General features: G+C 39.5%; 1 protein-coding gene across 1 annotated transcript; it reads right to left on the bottom strand.

Annotated features, from left to right (window-relative positions):
• Positions 1 to 8,113: 8,113 nt before the first annotated feature.
• Positions 8,114 to 15,697, bottom strand: LOC147485737 (protein FATTY ACID EXPORT 5-like). The gene is made up of 3 exons (XM_086570810.1): positions 15,405 to 15,697; positions 15,199 to 15,286; positions 8,114 to 8,404 (listed from the first exon to the last, which is right to left on the bottom strand). The coding sequence occupies exons 1-3, from the start codon at positions 15,601 to 15,603 to the stop codon at positions 8,332 to 8,334; spliced, it is 360 nt and encodes a 119-aa protein (XP_086426936.1). The 5' UTR covers positions 15,604 to 15,697; the 3' UTR covers positions 8,114 to 8,331.
• Between the last annotated feature and the right edge of the window lie 5,345 nt (positions 15,698 to 21,042).

The raw sequence follows: 21,042 nt of genomic DNA, 5'->3' as shown, positions 1-21,042 counted from the left end.
CCGCCAAAAGCCAAAAGCCTTCCGGAAAATGTTCCATTGGAGCGACACTAAGCAGGATTATGGTGGAGCCGTTTAATATATCGAAAAAGAAAATGTTCCATTGGATATCTCGGGGACACTAGGCGGGGATAGTGGTGAGGAAGACTTTCAAATTAATTTATTAACAATTGGGATAGTGGTGAGGATGACTTTATATCGGAAAAAAACTTTCATATCGAAATTCTAATATATCTAAAAAAAAGGTTCAATATTCGATGGATATATATCGGATGTGTTCTTTAAGATAAGACAAAAACCAACTATTGGTTGAAGACCCCTTGAAGAAGAACGCACAAAAACCAGAACGAAATGAAAGTCGTACCCCTTCAAAGAATAAAGGCGGCGAAAAAGTTGTCCCCCACAATCGAAGAAACGAAAAGTAGCACTAAAAGTTGTGCCCCTTCAAAGAAGTCAAAACCCGAAGAAGAAGCGTAAAGTAAAAAAGTCGTCCCCCTTTGAAAGAAAGCGTAAAAAGTTGTGCCCCCTTCAAAGAAGTTGCCCTCGAAGAAGAAGGTCGTAGGAGTAAAAGTCGTGGGCAAGCAACATGTAACTTTTGAGGAAAGTCTTCCCGTTGGCAGCCCCATTGCTAATGTCACTGAAGAAGAATCTCTATCGAGTCAAGATGTTACATGCTGTTTTGGATAACACCATTCCTTTTTCGGACCAAGCTGGTGTTGTTGGAGGGACCATCAATGGAGCGGTATGATTTCCGTTGTTTCATTTACAGGCTTAATTTGATATATAAGCGGTGTTACTATACGTAATAAATGTCACTAAAAAATTGTTTATTTTCAGACCATGGACAAAAATGATGTTGAAGCCCAGAAAAGTGTTAATGGACACTTTGGAAGACATTAACAATACCATAGTGCAGAAGCTAAGATCTCCATGCAATGTAGCTGATCTCTAGTCAACACTAACATACTGAATGGTAGCCAACCCAACCCCGAAGAAGGTGTTAGACTGCAGTTCATACCTCTGTTATCCGATTCTGAACACCTAGATTGCTTTTTGAATCGGAGTCAGCCTGAACTGGAGAGAAGAGAAGAGGATCACTTAACAAAAGGCATATCTAACGCTGACATTCGCAACGATTTTTTGCAAAAAAATCAGTCCGAGCAAGGGAGAGCAGAAATAGGTGAAGCTGTTAAGGACATGAACATTAGTGATCACAATGCTCTAAACACTCTAAACAATGGTGATGCGGATATTGCTGTTGGGGATGGTGCGGACATTGAGGAATCTGTTCCTGTGGACATTGAGGTATCTGTTCCTGCTGTTGAAGTGGTTGATTCGGCAAAGACAGATGATGGGAATGTAAAAGAAACTTCTGCTGAATCAAAGGTTAAAATTTAAATAGCATTTTCTTGTGTTGTTAAATAGCGTTTTTTATATTTTATTTGCAATTTGGACGAGTTCTATGATTGAACATTTTTACACTGGTATCGGTGAGTGGTGAACAAGACAAGAATGTGGATGATGATGAGCAGTCTAGTGACGATGAGGATGACGGACGAAACTCTGTGTCTCCTTCCACAGCGCAGGCCGACATGGTGAGAAGGCGACCGCGCAAATTTGACACAGTGAACTATCCAGAACTTGAAAAGGAAGTTGCCCATTTCTACCAACCCTTGATTCGAAGCATTTTCAACAAAGGCCCATTACTGGATAGGCCACCGGGGATTGCAAATAGGAGAAGGCTCCTCAATAACTATTTGAAGTTAACTATAGTATTGTGTTTACGGAAATGTTATATAGGGTCTTCAGAATCTTATCTACTGTCTTCCACTAGGTATATGGTGTCATATAAAAGCTTTCCCAAGCAAGTTAACAAGTTAAAATTGTTAAGGACATACCCCGCTCCACCATGAAGTCTGTTTATGAGAAAGCATGCATGACGCCCTTAACTAATAAATTTTCCTTTCCATGACTACAGCGTTGTATGTACTTTTCCCACAATACTTTGGCAGCGACCCTTGACGATGACAAAATTGATTTGGAAACCAAGATCAAAGAAGTCACACATTCTATATTGGGAGGCTCTTTACACACAGGCAACATGACAAGGGTTTTCCTTTCATTTGTTAACGACATAGCGAACAAGTCGTGTTTGATGATGATGGTTAATATTGGCAGCATCCATTGGATTCTCATTGTAGTCAACTTCAAAGACTGGTCTGTTCAGATCTTTGATTCTTTGGAGGCTGCTGAGAGTGATGAGGAGTGGGAGCTTGACCACAGGCCGACTTTGGAGAAGGTACTCTCCGTATTGCCTTACGGGATGTTGGCTTTCAATAATGACTCTATCGATCACTCCAAATTGCATACCAAGTGGAAGTTTGTGTTCGCTGATTGCTGCAAACAAAATGATGATAACAGCTGTGGGGCCTATGCATTGACCTTTGCTGACTTTCTTCTCAGGAATAGGTCACCAAATTTTGACCCTAAGCGCAAAGTATACATCAGACAGAGAATTGCAAAGGATTTATTGGAGTATGGAATTACTGCTGCAGAGTATGTTAAGATGGGTGCTAGTTGTCATCAAGTGGACTTCAATGACGACGGAGAGGGTACTGTAAAGGATGGTGGTGACGGTACTGAAAAAGAAGTTGATGAAACCCAGACTAATGATAAGGTGTAAGCCAAGAGTATGACACATATTCAAAATGTCAAAGATAATTTTATTTGCTTTTTTTTTTTTTTTTGGTAGGCAAGCGAGGTTTTTAGAGAGGTCCCCTACCCCTTTTCATTAAAATAAATAATTTCCAACTTGTTACAATCTCACATAATCAATGCCTATCGCATCTTCATACACAATTTTCCTAATGTCCTCTGAAAAGGAGCTAGGGATAATATCGACATTCCTTACATTAGGTACATTATTGGCTAATGCATCCGCCAATTTGTTTGCTTCTCTATACACATGTTGTATAGTGAATTTTTCCATCTTCCCCACTAATTGTGCAATGTGCATGAGTATCTTCCTTGCTCGCCATGGCTGCTGCTCTGTTTCTTTCATGAAGGCGACGACATTTGTGGAATCTGTTCTTGCTTCTATCTTCTTGACCCCCTGCCTTATTGCCAGTTCCAGTCCCTTCTCCACCCCTTGTAGCTCAATCATCGAGATTACTCGATAATCCGACTTCCCTTTACTTGCTGCAACCACTGCTCCCTTTATTTGCTTTTTCACTTTAACACTTAGCTTAAACATGATCGTGGGGGCAGCTTATATAATCTCTTCCAACACCTTATCTAGTTTCGTGAACAACTTTTTAATGTACAGTTACTAACGTTTTAATTTAGGCTTATATATAACACTATATAAGTTGTACAAGACCCTATATAACGTCGTACGTACACAGACGTCTGATCTTGTGTCATATATAAGCTTCCCTCGAACAAGTTCTTAAGCGGAAATTAAAAGTTATTGAAGACTCGATATAAGCTGTTCAAGAGACTATATAGCCTAATATGTTCACCCACGTCTGATAGTGTCTTGATCAGCTTATATAGTGTCTTGTCACAGCTAATTTAGTGTCATATGTAAGCTTACCAGGAACAAGTTGATAAGTAGAATTTCAAAGTTATGGAAGCCACTATATAAGTTCTGCAAGACACTATATAAGCTATTCAAGATTCTATATACGTTCCCTTGTGAACGTGTCTCTTCACGGAAATGTCCGTTGAAGAGAAAGCCTTAAGTTGTGAATAGTCTTCAGTATGTATACTGCTTTATTGTGAAGTCCATTGCGCTGTACTAACGGCCTATGCCACTAATCTGGATTTGTCAAAATGTATTTGAAGGTACTGTCCTCAAACAATATTGTCGATGACCAGTTCACAAAAGGAATGCACAGAAGGAGTCCCAGTGGAACAAATTTAGTGTACTAGAAGAATAAGTGGCAAAACTATGCCAAAAAGATTCAAAGATACTTTTTTAAGAATGCGAGTAATTGCTAGAAACTCTACTGTATGCACTCGAGGTGAACTTACGGATGATCCAGTGAAAAGGACCACTACCGCCTATGTCACAACACAGTACTGGTGGCAGCATGATCAACCAAACATGGAAGCTGTTGCACCAATTATTAAAGTCAGATGTTTTGGCCGAGGCTTACTTGCTTTATGACAAACAATGATTGAATGATGAGGTTTGAAAACAAATTATTACCATATAGTAATCCGTCAACGCCCATACGTACACACAATGGCAAACTTCTTTTACTTTATTTATTTATTATTGTTATATTTTTTTTCCCGTAGGTTCTTTCTGTTTACATAGAACTTTTGAATAGGTGGAATAATAAAACGGTGGATCCAGATTTCCAGACACATTATGCCAGATACACTATCATCCCTGACACACTTGTCCCAGTAATTTATTAGACATTCCCAACCATCGTCCTTCTTCATTTTTTCTGATATAGTGACACAAATTACTTCTGTGTCTATTAACTTAGGTTTCGATGGAGGCGTTATATGGAACCCTGCAAGGCACCCTCAGTGATGGGAGTCTAACCACAACAGAAAAGCATACAAAAACTGGTTCAGTAATATCGTGGAGCCTAAACATGACCTTCAAAGATTTGGTTCAAGAAAACAGGCACATCCCTCACGCGGCAAAATCGAAAGGATTGATGATGGCTTTGAACGTGGGAAACAACCCGCACTGGATCCTTGTTATCTTCAACTTTCAAAATTGGACGTGTTTTGTGTACGATTCATTGGTTTCCAATGCGATCGACCCTTCCCCAACTATAGATAAGTTGTGTGCTTTGCTCCCGTATGGACTCCTATTGCACAACCCAAATTGTATACACCCTACGTTCTTGCAGCAGAAATGGCAAATAGAACATCTTGATTGTATAAAACAAACTGATGGGTGGAATTGCGGAGTGTTTGTACTTGCATATGCAGACCAATTAATCAGAGGTGATCACCTCCAATTCGAAAGACCTGCACATTGCATCCGCAATACCGTGGAAAAGGACCTAGTTGACTGTGGTATTGCTGAACATGAGTTCCTCGACATCGACAAAAATATGAAATACTTTGTATAGCTTTTATTCGCGGGGACTCCATCTTTTTCGTAGACTTGTTTGTTATAATGTAATTTTGGTCAATTGTCTACTAATCAGGCTATTGTTATGTGCCCTATAATGTTAATCTTAATATTTGTTAGTAATAAAACATAGAAACATTGTATGATATAAATATATCATTGTCTTAAGATTTACCTGAATCATTATACCTACCTACCAACATAATCTCAAATATCTCAAAAATGTCAGATGTAATAATATTCGAAGCATTACAAATATACTATAAAAACGGATTTCCTCGAGTACGTATCTACTGTCGTCGAAAGCTTATATAGTGTCATATCTAAACAAGTTAGTAAACTATAAAAAAAAAAAATAAATAAAAAAAAAAAAAAAAATAAAAAAAAATAAAAAAAATTATTAAGGACACTATATAAGTTGTCCGTGACACGGTATACGATTTACGCGAACATGCTTCACGGACATGCCTTATCTTAGGAAGCTTATCAGGAACTTATCCAGCAACCAACTATAAGAATGCAGATTTGATACTGGGAGAGAATGATCTCTTACTGCATCTTTAAAACGGCTTCAAAAATTCTTATCCAGAAACTCGTTCCATCCGCCCCAACTCGACTCCCAACTATACCTTGACATACTCATAAGGCTTTCGTTTGGCACAAAATCTGACATTAGTTTATGAACGTGGTTCCAGCCAACTTTTGGGATTTCTTTGATTATCAAATCCTCGGTTTTTGTTAAATTATACCACACCATTTGCCTTCCACAGTTAAAAACTGCAACACCATTATCTACTAGGTCCACAAAATGGGGTCGACAGATGCCTTCAACATATAAATTGTCCAACTTAAACCTCCGACCTTCATCCCAACAGTTGTCAATTACAAGTCGAAGCTCCAATTCATGTGTACGATACCCAACCCCTATAAAAGAGAACATAACTGCAATTGTTCCCTGAAATTGGAAAAGCTTGAAACTCTTCCAATGGCAGCCTGTCAACAGTAGTGCAATCTTACTTCATCTCTCGGTGACAATATTGAATCGCAAAATCCCCCCCTCACGAATAGGCCAATGAAAACATCCTTTCGCCACAATACCCGGATTCATTTCAATGTGCTCACTATTGAAGGACAACTTCAAATCTTTCAACCTTCTCCATTTGCGTATGCGGGAGTCGAACTTTTCAACCACATGACAAATGACTACCCTGCGGTTGTTGACTTCGGACTGTCTTATAGTGTTTCTTCAGTCTTCTGACAAATGCAATATCATAAACTCCAACGGTTCCACAAAACTCACATACAAACCCATACACTGTGTCCGAAATCTAGTTTTAGGACTGGGCAACATAAGCATTTGCTGCGTCATGGGTTTGCAAAGGTAGTACACGTCCTTCATTTCAACTTCCTTGTGACCTAAAAGGATACCTTGCATTGAAGACGCCAAAATTTTGAAACCTTATCCACAGAAGTCCAGAGTAGGAGTAGGAAGTGGTGGAATATAATCAATGTTCGAAGCGAAGGATGTATATGTTTCCTAACCGTGTGCAGTCTGAATTATGTAACCTAGAAGAGTTCTTATCTTCAAAACATAATCGTTAATGAATGAGGGGTCAAACCTACTCTTTTCCCACTCACGAAAAACAAGCTTTGATTTGTCTAACAATGGGAATGGAGCACAGAGAAGAATCTGTCGGCACATTTCCTGAGGAAGAACGCAACCCTCATCTTTCCCCTTTCTTTTAGAAGATTGGGCCATCGTTATAAAAAGTCACCAATAATTCATGCACCAACACCCATGCTTATATAGCGCATGTTTACTATTTAGGGGAAGGTGGAAAGTCACCAACAACCTAAGGACGTTTCACTTCCAAAGGACACTTCCAAACACATGAAAAACTAAACTAAGCTCATGGTGATTTACAGATTTACTGGACTAAAACTCAGAAACTCAACAAACGACATGTTCTTGTTATGAGCCTACTAGAAACTGTACTGGTCTTGAGAAGTTCAAACACAATAGAACTAGATAAATAAGAAAAGAAGAGAACTCTCTGGCTTCAAAATGAAGTTAAGAGCCTAAGATAAATTTTCTCATTAATTTTCTGACATAAAAACCTTACAGGGAAAGTACCTTTATACTCTCATTTTCTAACAACCACTATCTCACCGACTCTGCAAATTCCCTCACGTGGCATGGCACTCTAACTAATTTCTAGATTAAGCTAGAAGCGGACTAACAAAGATGCTTTAAGGGATAGATTAACTGATATATGTAAAATTGACTGACCAAACTACCAGTACAAAGACTGCCCTTCTGTAACTCCATTTGCTCAGCATGATTTAAAGAGAACTTCAGGCATGGGGCATGACAGAAACCTTCGCTGACCTTAATTTTTCCCATCTTCCTTGTACTCCTTGCTAATGATTTTTTCTTTTTTGGCAATAGCATACTTATATTAGAAAAGATTAACTGGGCTTACAAACCGGGGAAAACCCTCCACGTACTACGTACATTCTGCCAGAATATGATAAGACACTAGGATCTACATATACCTCATTAGCCTGCAACTAATTCCATGCAATTTGTTTCTTCCAATGTTCATAGCGGCTCTCAAAAGAAAGCAGTATAGATAAATGGCAAGCAATTATGGTAGTTTCACCTAATAGATGACATTGAAACAGTAAGGCTAGGCCTGTTTGAACAGTAAATACGGATACCTTTTGAAACAGAATATGAATTCACAGTAATTGCTTGAAGATTGGGTAGGTCAGTTGATGCTTCCACCACCAAAATCGTCCCAACAAGGACGGAAATCCACTCATAACTTTGCTCCCATTTCAGAATTGCAAAATTCTGAGTATTTGCATTCTTTTTTAGAGGTGGAACAGCAACCAATTCCCTGACTCGTCCCCTGTTCTAATCAAAATTCTTCCTCGAATAGATTACAGAGTTCCCGATTGGCAGTGCAAACAAACACAGCCTAACAAAAGTAAAACAAAAGGAAGGTGTAGTCATCAGAACAAAGGTTGTATACATTCACTTTCAAAGATAAGTGGCGTTTGTTCACCTTGAGACACAACAATATTAATCATTCAACACAGTGGACCATACAGAAACACATTTTACATAAGAGTGCAATAAGCAAACAACAGGTGTGATTAGTACAACCAAACCCCACAAACTCGAGCTCCAGTTGAAGAAAAAGATGACCACCAGTTGACCAGTGTTACTCAGCCTTGGTAGGAATATGGTTGCCACCGGTCGCAATCTTATACAGATAAAAGCCAGTCATGAGAGCACTGCAAGAAAATAAAACTATTAGCATGCAGATAAACCTTTTATGACTGACACAAAGAACTCGTCAAACAAACACAACAAAATGAAGGACGAAGAAGTTGTTAGGAGACCTATACAAAGTAGTACGTTAGTTAGTAATAGACTTCTATTTTGATTAGACTTTGTTAATTTAGTTGCTTATAAAAGAACTAAGATGCAATTCTGTTTTGGTATCGATCAATTTTAATAAGAAGGTTTAGGTGGTTTGGTCTCCAATCAAAGGATCAATTAGGTGGTTTATCTCCAATCAAAAGATTACTTAGGGTTCTTCATCAAATTGAGTTAAGAATCCTAACATACCAGCGCCATTCTTTTTTGGGTACAAATTTTTTTTTCCCCTCTTCCACACAATGGTGCAAGTTACTGTTAAAGAGGTTAACGAACATGTCGATGCGATCGAAGGGAAATTGGATCAGCAACATGCTGGATTCAACACCAGCTTGCATAATCTAAGCAATGAGGTTAAGGCAATTACTGATACTACGCACAATGATCAACTTACTCAATTAAACAAAAGTGTGAACTCTCTTGTGGCCTTTTTCACCAATCCAGCAAGTGTTCAAGTTCCTACCAATGTACCGACCATCGTTCCTACCAATCTAACGACTAGTCAAGATGGTGAACTACGCCAAGAAGGTCCTCAAGTTCCTTTTGTTTTTCCTCAGGGTGTCACTCAAGTACAAGGTGTTCAATTACAAGGACGTACACTACGAATTGATTTTCCTCAGTTTGACGGTAAAAATCCGGAAGATTGGGTTTTCCGAGTGGAACAATATCAACAAGTTCATGGCCTCCATGCTGCTCAATTGGTTCCAATTGCTTCCATTCACTTAACCGGTGATGCGGTAGCTTGGTATTGGTGGATGCGACACTCTATTGGCCCTATGACTTGGTCAAATTTTCTCATGCACTTTGTGTTCGTTTTGGGGATCGCAAAAATCTAGACCCTGGTGGCTCTCTTTCTAAACTTCGCCAAACAAGTACCGTTCGCGAGTTTCTGCGGGAGTATGAACGCTTGGCTAACTTGGTTCCCGGTTTACCTAAATCTCATCTGATTAGCATGTTTATTTCTGGTTTGCATGATGATATTTGAGCTAGTATGCGGACCCTTCGGCCCTCAATGCTCACCGAACCTTTTGACTTTGCTCTTGCCAAGGAGGAAGAACTTGCTGCTCTCCACGAATTTTCTATTCGCCCTGGTCCTCCTCGTCTTCAACCTTTGAAGTTTGCATCCACTTCATCAAAAACAACACCTCCAGGTTTTAAACTTCTTCCTTGGGCTGAATTACAGGAACGCCGCTCTAAAGGCTTATGTTTTAATTGTGATAAACTTTATAAACCAGGACATCAATGCAAGATTAATCAAGTTTTGCTTATTGATGCTGATGAATCTCCTTTTGTGGATGATGTAGCTACTGATGATTCCGTTGAGTCCAATTCTGAGATTTCTTTACATGCTCTTACTAGTCAAACTCAGCCACAAACTATGCGTATTACTGACACCTTGAAAAATAGACTTATCACTGTTCTTATTGATTCTGGTTCTACTCACAATTTTGTTCACCCATCATTGGTTAAACATTGTGGCTGCTCTATTGAACGTAATAACTCTATTCGTGTTATGGTTGCCGACGGTGGATTTTTAACTAGTGCTAGCAAGTGTAACAATGTTCCAATCACTTTGCAAGGTTGTTCTTTCTCTGTTGATTTTTTCCTTTTGGCTGTGATGTGGTTTTGGGTGCTCAATGGCTCAGTTCTTTGGGGATGATTTCTTGGGATTTTACTAATCTCATTATGAAGTTTACCAAGGATGCTCACGAGTTTACAATGGTTGGAGATAACTCTCCTTCTTTGATGTTTCTTGACAGTCCTTCAATGCATCGTTTAATCGAGCGCAAGCGTCATGGTGTCCTCTTTCAGCTATCTCTGCCATCCAATTCTTCTACAGTTCCTATCCCTTTGGCAATTGGTACAGTTGTCTCTCACTTTACGGATGTGTTTAGCTCGCCAACTAGGTTGCCACCGTAACGTTGTCATGATCATCATATTCCACTATTGCCCGGTTCCATTCCCGTTAATGTGCGGCATTATCGCTATCCACACTTTCAAAAGGCTGAGATTGAACACGCTGTTAACGAACTACTTGATGCTGGTCTTATTCGCCCTAGTTGTAGTCCATATTCATCTCCTGCTTTGTTGGCTCGAAAAAAAAATGGCTTGTAGGCGCATGTGCATTGATTATCGTGCCCTTAATCTACAAACGGTTAAAGACAGATTTCCAATTCCCGTGGTTGATGAGTTACTTGATGAATTGCATGGTGCTAAAAATTTTACTAAATTAGATCTTCGTTCTAGGTTTTGGCAAATTCTTGTACATGGACCTGATATTCCTAAAATGGCGTTTCGCACTCATGATGATCAGTATGAATTTCTCATTATGCCTTTTGGCCTATCCAATGCACTGGCTACGTTCAAGAGTTTGATGAATGATATTTTTCATCCCTACTTGCGCAAATTTGTCCTTGTTTTCTTTGACGACATTCTAGTTTACAGTTCTTCCCTATCTGATCATATTCGACATCTTTATGTTGTTCTTGGTATCCTGCGGAGCCACAAGTTATTTGTCAAGGAACCCAAATGTTCTTTTGGTCAACCTTCAGTTGCTTATTTGGGCCATATTATTTTTGTTAAGGGTGTTGCCGTCGACAATGATAAGATTCAAAGTGTTGTTGATTGGCCTTTACCTTCTTCTTTAAAGGCTTTGCGTGGGGTTTTAGGCTTAACAGGTTACTATCGAAAATTTGTCAATTGGTCAAAGACTATGGGACACTTGCTAAACCACTTGCCCAATTGCTCAAGAAACTCTTTTGTATGGACTGACGAAGCCACTAGGGCTTTTAATTTTCTCAAAGCCTCTTTGACATCCACCCCCGTGCTTGCTTTGCCCAATTTTTCCGACGAGTTGTATATTGAATCTGATGCTTCAGGAGGGGGTTTAGGAGTTGTTCTCATGCAGGCTGGTTGTCCTCTAGCTTATTTCAGTAACCCACTTTCTGTTAAAAACCTCAATCTTTCGGTTTATGACAAAGAGATACTTGTCATTGTATCTACAGTTCAGCACTGGCGCCCTTACTTGCTAGGAAGATACTTCAAAATCTTTACTAATCATCGAAGTCTCAAATATTTTCTTGAACAACGACTTTCGTCAGCAACAAAAGTGGTTATCTAAACTCATAGGCTATGACTATGAGATAATCTATCGAAAAGGGTCAGAAAACAAGGCTGCTGATGCCCTTTCTCGATTGCATGAACATGGCAGTCTCTCTATTATTTCTTCTCCAGTTTTTACCGGCATTGATGATATTGTTCGCGAGTATCATAACCACCCTTCTCTCCATGCCATTATCAACTGTCTTCAACATTCTTCTACTCCAGAAAAGTATTACACTTATACCAATGGTGTTCTTCACTATAAAGGAAGGATTGTTGTTGTGCCTAATTCCCTTTGGTGTTCTAAACCTTTACAAGAATTTCATGCTACTCCAACTGGGGGTCATTCTGGATTTTTGCTTACTTACAAACAACTTCATCATAATTTTTATTGGTCGGGTATGAAAACTGCAGTCAAGGATTTTATTGCACATTGTGATGTATGTCAACGTAATAAAGCTGAAGCGATTGCTCCTCCAGGTCTTCTTCAGCCACTACCCATTCCTGATGATGTTTGGTTGGACTTATCTAAGGACTTCATTGATGGACTGCCCAATTCTCAACGCAAAACTTCGATTTTGGTTGTGGCGGATCGTTTATCCAAATATGCTCATTTCAACGCTATTTCTCATCCTTATACTGCTACCACTGTTGCTGAAGTTTTTGTGCGTGACATTGTCAAATTGCACGGGATGCCTCGTTCTATAGTGAGTGACAGAGACCCAATTTCCATTAGCAATTTCTGGGAAGCCTTTTTCACCCTGCACGGCACTCAACTCTGTCGTAGTTCTACTTATCACCTTCAAACATAAGGCCAAACTGAAGTTACCAATCGCACTCTTGAATGTTATCTGCGTTGCTTTGCAGGAGACCAACCTTCCACTTGGACACATTGTTTACCATGGGCTGAATGGTGGTATAACACTTCTTATCACTCCGCTATAAGGATGACTCCCTTTCAGGCTGTTTATAGTCGTCCCCGCTTTCAGTGTCTGCATATCTTCCTAATACCACAATTGTCCATGTTGTTTATATCGCATTACGTGATCGTGATCATACTTTAAAAATTCTAAAAGATCATTTGCAAAAGGCTCAAAGTCAAATGAAGTTTTATGCTGATTCAAAATGTACCGAGCGTTCGTTCGTGGCTGGTGATTGGGTCTTTCTCCGATTGCAACCTTACCGTTAGGTTACAACAGCTTCTCAAACATTTTCCAAGCTTTCACCAAGGTTTTATGGTCCTTTTAGAATTCTTGAACACATTGGTCCTGTTGCATACAAGTTGGATCTTCCATCTGGTTGTCGAATCCATCCAATCTTCCATGTCTCATCCTTAAAGATTAAGTTAGGCATTCATATCACACCAGATTCACATCTTCCACCACTTGATGATTCTACCACTTGGGTACCTGCCAAACTATTAGACCGTGGCCTATTCCAGAAGAATAATTGTGCTATTACTCGCCTACTTATTCAATGGAAGGGTCACTCAGAAGCAGAGGCTACATGGGAGGAATATACTGAATTCCGTGCTTGTTTTCCAGATTTTCCAGCTTGAGGACAAGCTGTGTTTGAAGGCTGAGGGAATGTTAGGAAACCTATACTGAGTAGTACTTTAGTTAGTAATAGACTTCTATTTTGATTAGACTTTGTTAATTTAGTTTCTTATAAAAGAACTCAGATGTAATTCTGTTTTGGTATCGATCAATTTTAATAAGAAGGTTTAGGTGGTTTGGTCTCCAATCAAAGGATCAATTAGGTGGTTTATCTCCAATCAAAAGATTACTTAGGGTTTTAGATCAGGAAGTATCTGCAGCTTCTAGCTTGCTACTAGCTCGTGAGACTCGCCCTTGTGGGGCTATGACATGCAAATCTCAGCAAACAGACCTTATCCTGAAATAACACAAGGGTTCATTGATCACTCTACACAATAAGAAATATGTGTTTACTTCCTGAAGAATTTTGGGTTTAAGATGAGCTTACAGTCTGCTTTGAGTTTCCTAATGCCTTTTCCTATCTTCATAAATTGTATGCACTGACATTCGGCCTACTTTGCTAAGAGAAGAGAGAGAAGGAAAAGACAGAAGGAAGAAAGCATTCCAACCCGAGACACAAACAAAGACAAGGAGAATCTTTCTAAAAGAGACTCTCTAAAAGACCCGATGTACAAATAAACATAAAGGATCTGTTTTGACATGAAATGGATATATCCATATATCTCTGACTCATATTTATGAGATGATAAAATATGGCAAAAGCTATACCAAGAATTGGTTCACGTAAGAATGCACGCAGAATACCAAAGGGGGTTATTCATGTTCAAGCAAGTTTCAATAATACCATTGTGACTGTTACAGATGTACGGGGTCTGGTAGTTTCTTGGTCCTCTACCGGTACTTGTGGGTTCAGGGGTACAAGAAGAGGGACACCTTTTGCTGCTCAAACTGCAGCAGGAAACACTATTCGTACAGTAGTGGATCAAGGTTTGCAACGAGCGGAAGTCATGATAAAGGGTCCAAGTCTCAGAAGAGACGCAGCATTACGAGCTATTTGTAGAAATGGTATACTATGTACTTTCGTACGGGATACATCTGAGCATCAGACCATATTTGTGAAACTTACTTAACAGGTCTTTCCGATCAGGACGTAGACAAACCGCAGGTGGATATAATAGTTGTTCCAAAGGTAAAGTGAAGTCACAACTCACAACAGGCTTCCTCATACCACCGGACATATTGTACGAGAGATTCCACCCAATATATGAGCATGACTTTCTCCTCCCCTTCTTCAGTGAGCTTACGCTCAAAATAATCCCGCACAGACAACAAATACTTGTCATCTGGACGACACGACTCCAAAAGAAAATACCATACCAAGGTGATAGCAATTCACTACTAACCCATATGGAAAACCTAGCCAGATAGGAAATGGTAGTGGCATCTCTCCCGGCGGTAGTGGTCTCTCTCCCTAGGAAGGGGGTCCGGAAGACGATCTGACGGTCAAACAGAGGGGAAGGGGAAGAAAGAGAGATATAGAGTTTGTCTGCTTTCTCCCTTGCCTTGCCTCTTTCCCTAGAACCCGACTTTCCCTGTATGGAGCCACTGTCGCGGCACATGGAATCGGCGTAAGGTCAAATCAAATTCAATACACCTCCTCCAGAGAGCAGGAACCTGCAGGCATTCACAAGCTCAGTACTCCCCAAATCACAGCCTTCTTGTCTTCGACCCTATAGTGGAAGTCCCCCTTCATTCAGCCGGAGCTGGTGAATTCAATGATAGATTCTTTAGCCAAAAGGCGGGTGGCATTTTCCGGAGTAAAAGGCTATCTTATTACGTTCATCAAATTGAGTTAAGAATCCTAACAGAAGTAGGGAAATAAACAATGTAGAGAAATTAGGCAACTAAGCAATATATACATGTTTCAGATTTCAAGACAAAATCAGTTCAGTGAAACAGTAAGGGTATGAACAGTGGTGTATGAAGACTAAGATACTTGAATACATATTGAACAAGAAAATGGCTTTGATATCGAATAAAGTTCAGGCTACCTGATTGCAGCAACGACACCGGCTGGCATTATCTTGGACGTTTGCAGGTACCTTTGTCCCATGACCCACGTAAGGACGACTGCACAAACTGTTCATAGCGACATATTCACATATTAAAAGCTTATTTTTCTGTCCATCATGTTATATCAAATCATAGACAACATCAATAACTTGTTCAAAATCAAATATCAATAAAAAGAAATTACCAGTTTCGAGGACTAATGCAAGGGGAGAATTTTTACGTTTCTTGAAAGCATTGAGACTTAATACTCCAGCGAGTATGAGAATAAAACCAGTACCACATCCACCAGCTAATGAAGCTGTACTTCCTTTTTTAGCATAACCAATTACTCCACCTGATAATAGGAGTAATCCATATGGTATTGTGAAACAGAAATCATGCATTTTTCTTTTCAGGATTTGGAATTTTTTTTTTTTTTTTGTGAGAGATTGAAATGGTAAAGCGAGTGTTTTTAGTAGTGGAATTGGTCAACGTTCAAAACTATTAAACTATTAGAAGCGTGTGTCAACGGTTTAACTGTCTATGTAGGTGGACACGTGGAAGAGTTTGATAGTGGGAAAGCGCGTGGGTGGGAAAGTTTAGGTGTGCCCACCAGAGATATATATATGATTAAAATGTGTTTAGAAACAAAAATTGGTATGGTCGAAAAAGTTTTTGAAAATGTGGTATTTGATGGTTGAAATTGCAGCAATCAAAGTCAGTAGCAAATACAAGTTTAGAAGTCAGCCCACTTTGCGCTTGAACATTCAATGGATTTATTTTTGCTGCAATGTTTGGAATGTTTAGTTTGCTTCCAACCTAACCAAAATATCACAAGTGTACGCCCAACACCCCAAAACTAAAAGTCAGAAAATTGGTAGCATATTTGGATAGCCAATTCAGTTGAACATTGCCTTGCCTACCCTGATTTAACACGAACTTATAGGGTAAACTCACATCCAGATAAGTTAGGATTTAATTTGCTACAACTTCACCAAATCTAATGGAATCTTGTATTACGTCAGTTTCAGTGTGTCCTTTAGTTTGACAATTACCTTAGAATATTGACACATATATGTTGGCGGGTTCACTTGCCATGAACAACATCGAGTACAAGTTTAAGGAAACAATATATAATATACAAAAAGATTAAGATACTTAAATACATATTGAACAAGAAAACGCCTTTGATATCAAATAGACCATGGTATGAAGAATAAAGTTCAGGTTACCTGATTCCAGCAACAACACCGGCTGGCATTATCTTGGACGTTTGCAGGTACCTTTGTCCCATGACCCACGTAAGAACAACTGCACAAACTGTCCATAGCCATATATCTCAATAAACCAATTTCAAGTAACAACTACCATGATAATCACATTAAAAGCTCAGTTTTATGTCCCTTGAGATGAAGTCCATCATGTCGTATCAAGGACAACATAAATCATTTCCAAGACTACTTCAGAAAAAGCAACACCGATATAGGACTAAATCATCAAAATCAAATATCTATAAATTATTGACATTTTGATCAAGTAATAAAGATACAACAGAAAATTGAACCATTTTGGTTTCTTTTTCTGTAATCATATTGTATGTTGTTTCCTCCCTTTCTTAAGTTCCCTCTTGCACCATTTTGTGGTTTCAAACTCCAGAATATTGTCAACAAGTCATAGGGCCTTTAAGGGCTCTAGGCTTTTCAGTTGAGAAAGTTGTATGTACTACCATATTAGTACCCTTATTAATGGATTCCATTGGAATTTAATCTTCATCGAAAGTCTGTGTGACCAAGCGGCTTATAGACACCTGAACAACTCACATGTTCATCACATGTTCATTTAGCCACCTGGATGACTCACGTGTTCGGTTAGCCACCTGGACGGCTCACAAGTTCAATTAGCCACCTGGACGGATCACATGTTCAATTGGCCACCTGGACAGCTCACAGGTTATGTCGGTCACTTGGACGACTCGCAGGTTCAGTTAACCACCTGGGCCGGACATAGGTTCAGCTGACCAGTCTTATCTAGTACGTGAGAGTCCTTGTTCTCTAAGAACTTTTATTTTCTACATCTATAAATATCATTTCTCTTCTACAAAGAACTACGACCATGAAGAGTGAAGACTTGATTCCAGTAAACCCTCAAGATACGTAGGCAAGTAACCATTGACATAGTTCAGTCTCGCCTCCACCATAATCACACCCCTTAGAGCATCTCTACGTGGTAGTATAACCTGCCTTTTTCTTCATATTTGAAGAAAAAGTTCGGAATATCTCGGAATTCCATCTCTAGGTGGCTGCATTCATGGTCGATCACCGCTTTGTTCGATTCTTGTTCGCAAATTTGACAATTTGGATGCGGATGCGGAGCGACATTAGTAATGTCGCCCAACTTTTTGTTGACTTTGACCAGCACCACGCGCCAGTGGTACTGTCACACGCCACTCCTAATGTCGCGTGGGGGGTTTTTTTTTTTACTTGCGTGCCACTCTTAATGGTCGTGGGGTTTTTTACTTTGCCGCCCCAATGTAATGTCGTGGGTTGTTTTCAAATTATACATGGGCTTACATTACAACTGTCGCATCGACGCGGTAATGTCGCGTGAGTTGCTTTTGGTAATCGAATTTTAATACCACCTAGAGTTGGTCGAAATTTGCGACCAGCTTCTTCAAAAAAAAAAAAATTCTTCAAATATGAAGAGTATGCTACCACCACCTAAAGATGCTCTTACAGCTTTATTAGTGTGTTTAGGTGATTTATTGCCCAAGCAAAAACTTAGGAAAACAACACCGTAAGAGCATTCCCAATGCAAGCAACAACTTGTTACCTCCACATATATAGGCGTCATATAAGACTATTTCCCCTCATAGTTATTTTGCTGGTGAAAAACTACTAGACGTTGCCCAATGCAGAGGTCTGAATGTAAAAAACAAAAAAATATCAAAAAAATGCGCCGGACGGAATGAAACATCCCGTCTGATATATATATATATATAAATTCAATACATGGTAGGAAGATCTTCTCTACCAAAAATCAGCCCTTAGTTCATTGTGTAAGTTGTGGATGTCAAAATAAGGTGTCAAAATAAGATGTCAACGTAGCCTGACCCTATATATATATACCCCATACATATATATATACCCCCCCCCCCCCTCTTTGCACCACACCACTCGTGCAACACCTTCTCTACCACCGTGTGCCGCCTTCCTCCACTCTCTACCGTTCTCAACCATCTAGGTACTTCCCCTACCATCCTTCAATTCACCAACCCCTAACGGATTTGCAGCATCTCTTTGTATTATTGCCAACCACCCTGCCACCATCATTACTTAATATGCCGCCACCACCACCCTCACTCACCCTCATTCACACCACTCCCATCAATCCCCCCAGTCTCCTCCCCATGAACTGACACCACCACCATTGCACATTCATTTGAACTGCCACAAGCACCACCCCCCGCCGCGAATCGTTACCTCCACCACTAGCTTCCTCCAATCAATCACCAACAAATACTAATTTTGCCACCTATAAAACACTTCCCCTTATCACTTCCACACATCAGTCACACACCCCGACAGTAGCGTTTAATACAACTAATCACCCAACACCGCACCCTTCCATAAAAAAAATACAAAAAAAAAAAAAACTTTTATTTTTATTTTTAATTGTGGTTTAGGTTTTGTATGTTGGTTTGATGGGTTTTGTGATATGTTGAATTTGGGTTTGGGATTTGTTTAATTTGGGTTTTGTTTGATTGGATTTGGGTTTTGTCTAGCTATCGACGGGATTTGGATATGAGATGAAATAAAGGTGTTGTTTCTTCTGGTTCCATTGCCCTGCCTCTTAAGAAACGTGTTCACTGTCATTTCCGAGGTCGTGATGGATGCACCAATGGGGTAAACGGTAATAGGTTTATTGTTCCCTACTTTCTCACGCATTTTGATAAACTACATGTGGATTGTCAGTTGAGTATCGACAAGGTACGGGAGGAACTTCAGGATGATCCTGATTTGTATTTGTCATTGGAGAATTCTTTCAGGTCAATAGACAAATGAATTTGTGGTCATTGTCTTTGTATCCACACACTTGGTATACCGTGTCATCATCCAGATGCTACCATACCACCACCTGTTTTGATGGAGAATGGGGAATCCACATGTGTCATTGTAGGCATACCACAACCGCCTCCCAAGTCCGACACTATGGATCTTACACTCACGACACAGAGTGGTGATGGTGATACCCCTGATATGTTTGTTGTTGTTTCTTCTCTTGATGAGAAATTACTTGATAGTGCATTTTGTATACATTTTCGAACCATGAAAAGTATACCACATGCATGTCGTTTGGCCTTTTATGGTGCACTAAAATCGGCTCTCTCTGGATATTACGGCTGATCCTGGTGCAGTTATGCCTTGGGTTCATCTTCTCCTTCTGCCGCGTTGCACTCTGCTAGTTTTCCTACCACAGAATTGAATCATCAAAAATGTCGTTCTGGTACTAGGAAAAACCTTCAACGGAAACAGATTCTCCATGTTTTGACGACATGGAATGAGCCTGGCAGAATGTTTCGTCTCTTAGAATCTGTAATAGAGCCTCCTTCAATCCAACCAACCAGGAAATCCACCCCCGCTCAAAATGTGCGTCGATGCTTACAGAAAGTTGCTGATGGACATTTAAAATGATATCTTGTGAAAGATATTATTTGATTGCACTAGGATTTCCAGCTTTCATGGATGGATCGGATCCGTGGACATGGATGACTTGAATGGCCTGGACCTGTTGTGAACTTGATGGATTTGTGGACCGGAGTAATCTAGATAGATCCCGAACAAACCCAAAACATCTTTGGTAACTACCTATATAGTCCCACGCTAGTCCCCCACCAGGCCCAAATATATTTTTGAACAAATATGATACTTGGTACACACAGTCCCCTCATACATATTTCTCTTTACGTCAAACCTAATTATCGAAAAAGAACTACGTCAAACCTTGATGCAAATTTTCATTGGTGATTACATAGGCAATTTCAAAGAAGTTCAGTCTCATACTCAAACCATAACTTTCTCATCTATTATTATATTTCTCCAATTAATTACTTTACATACTCTCTTGAGGTGTTTTGAAAAATCTTGGTAAAACAATTGTCATGAATCATGATGATATATAAGAAGCTAAATAGCTACGACCTCATCCTTACTTAGTGATAATTGAGAAGTAGTTATTATGTTAGAGTTCACATCAAAAATTGTCTTACTACATCAATATAACAAAACAGCTCGGTATCCTGACTCACGGCTGGGGTTCAATTTCAGGGGTATAAATCGAGGGTCAAGACTAAGACACCTCGACAGATGCTGAGCAAGATTAGACGATTAAATGTGATTAAATTAGCACAATAAGATTTAAAGTTGACGATTAAAACTATTCACCTCTCTAAAACAAATAAAAAGAAAAATAAGCAGGCAACTCCTCATCTCCTGATCTGATCTAAACTCTCTTCCCATCTGTTCATTTGTTGTTTCGCAAGAACTCTCAACCCAAGTGCAGTCTCCCTCTCATCTCTCATTCTCTCTAAACTATCCAAGGCTCTTTATCACATGAAACTATCCATGCCCTGACACAGCTCTACAACAGTCTTTCACCACCAAATCCGAAATCGTGTTTAAGTTTCTGACATGAATTTATCAATTAATGTTTATTCACATGAAAACATTTGCATGTCATAATTTTTTTCAATCTTTTGGAGTCGGAAAAATTGATTACTAAATTATTGATTCCGATATTTGTTTGTTGTTGTTTGCTTTCGGGTATAGGTGTTTATGATTTTTTGC

The sequence above is a fragment of the Coptis chinensis genome, chromosome 7, assembly GCF_015680905.1.
Source record: "Coptis chinensis isolate HL-2020 chromosome 7, ASM1568090v1, whole genome shotgun sequence".
In the NCBI taxonomy this organism is placed as follows: Eukaryota; Viridiplantae; Streptophyta; class Magnoliopsida; order Ranunculales; family Ranunculaceae; genus Coptis; species Coptis chinensis.
The sequence above is the reverse complement of the archived record's forward strand: the minus strand, read 5'-3'. Positions and strand labels throughout refer to the sequence as shown.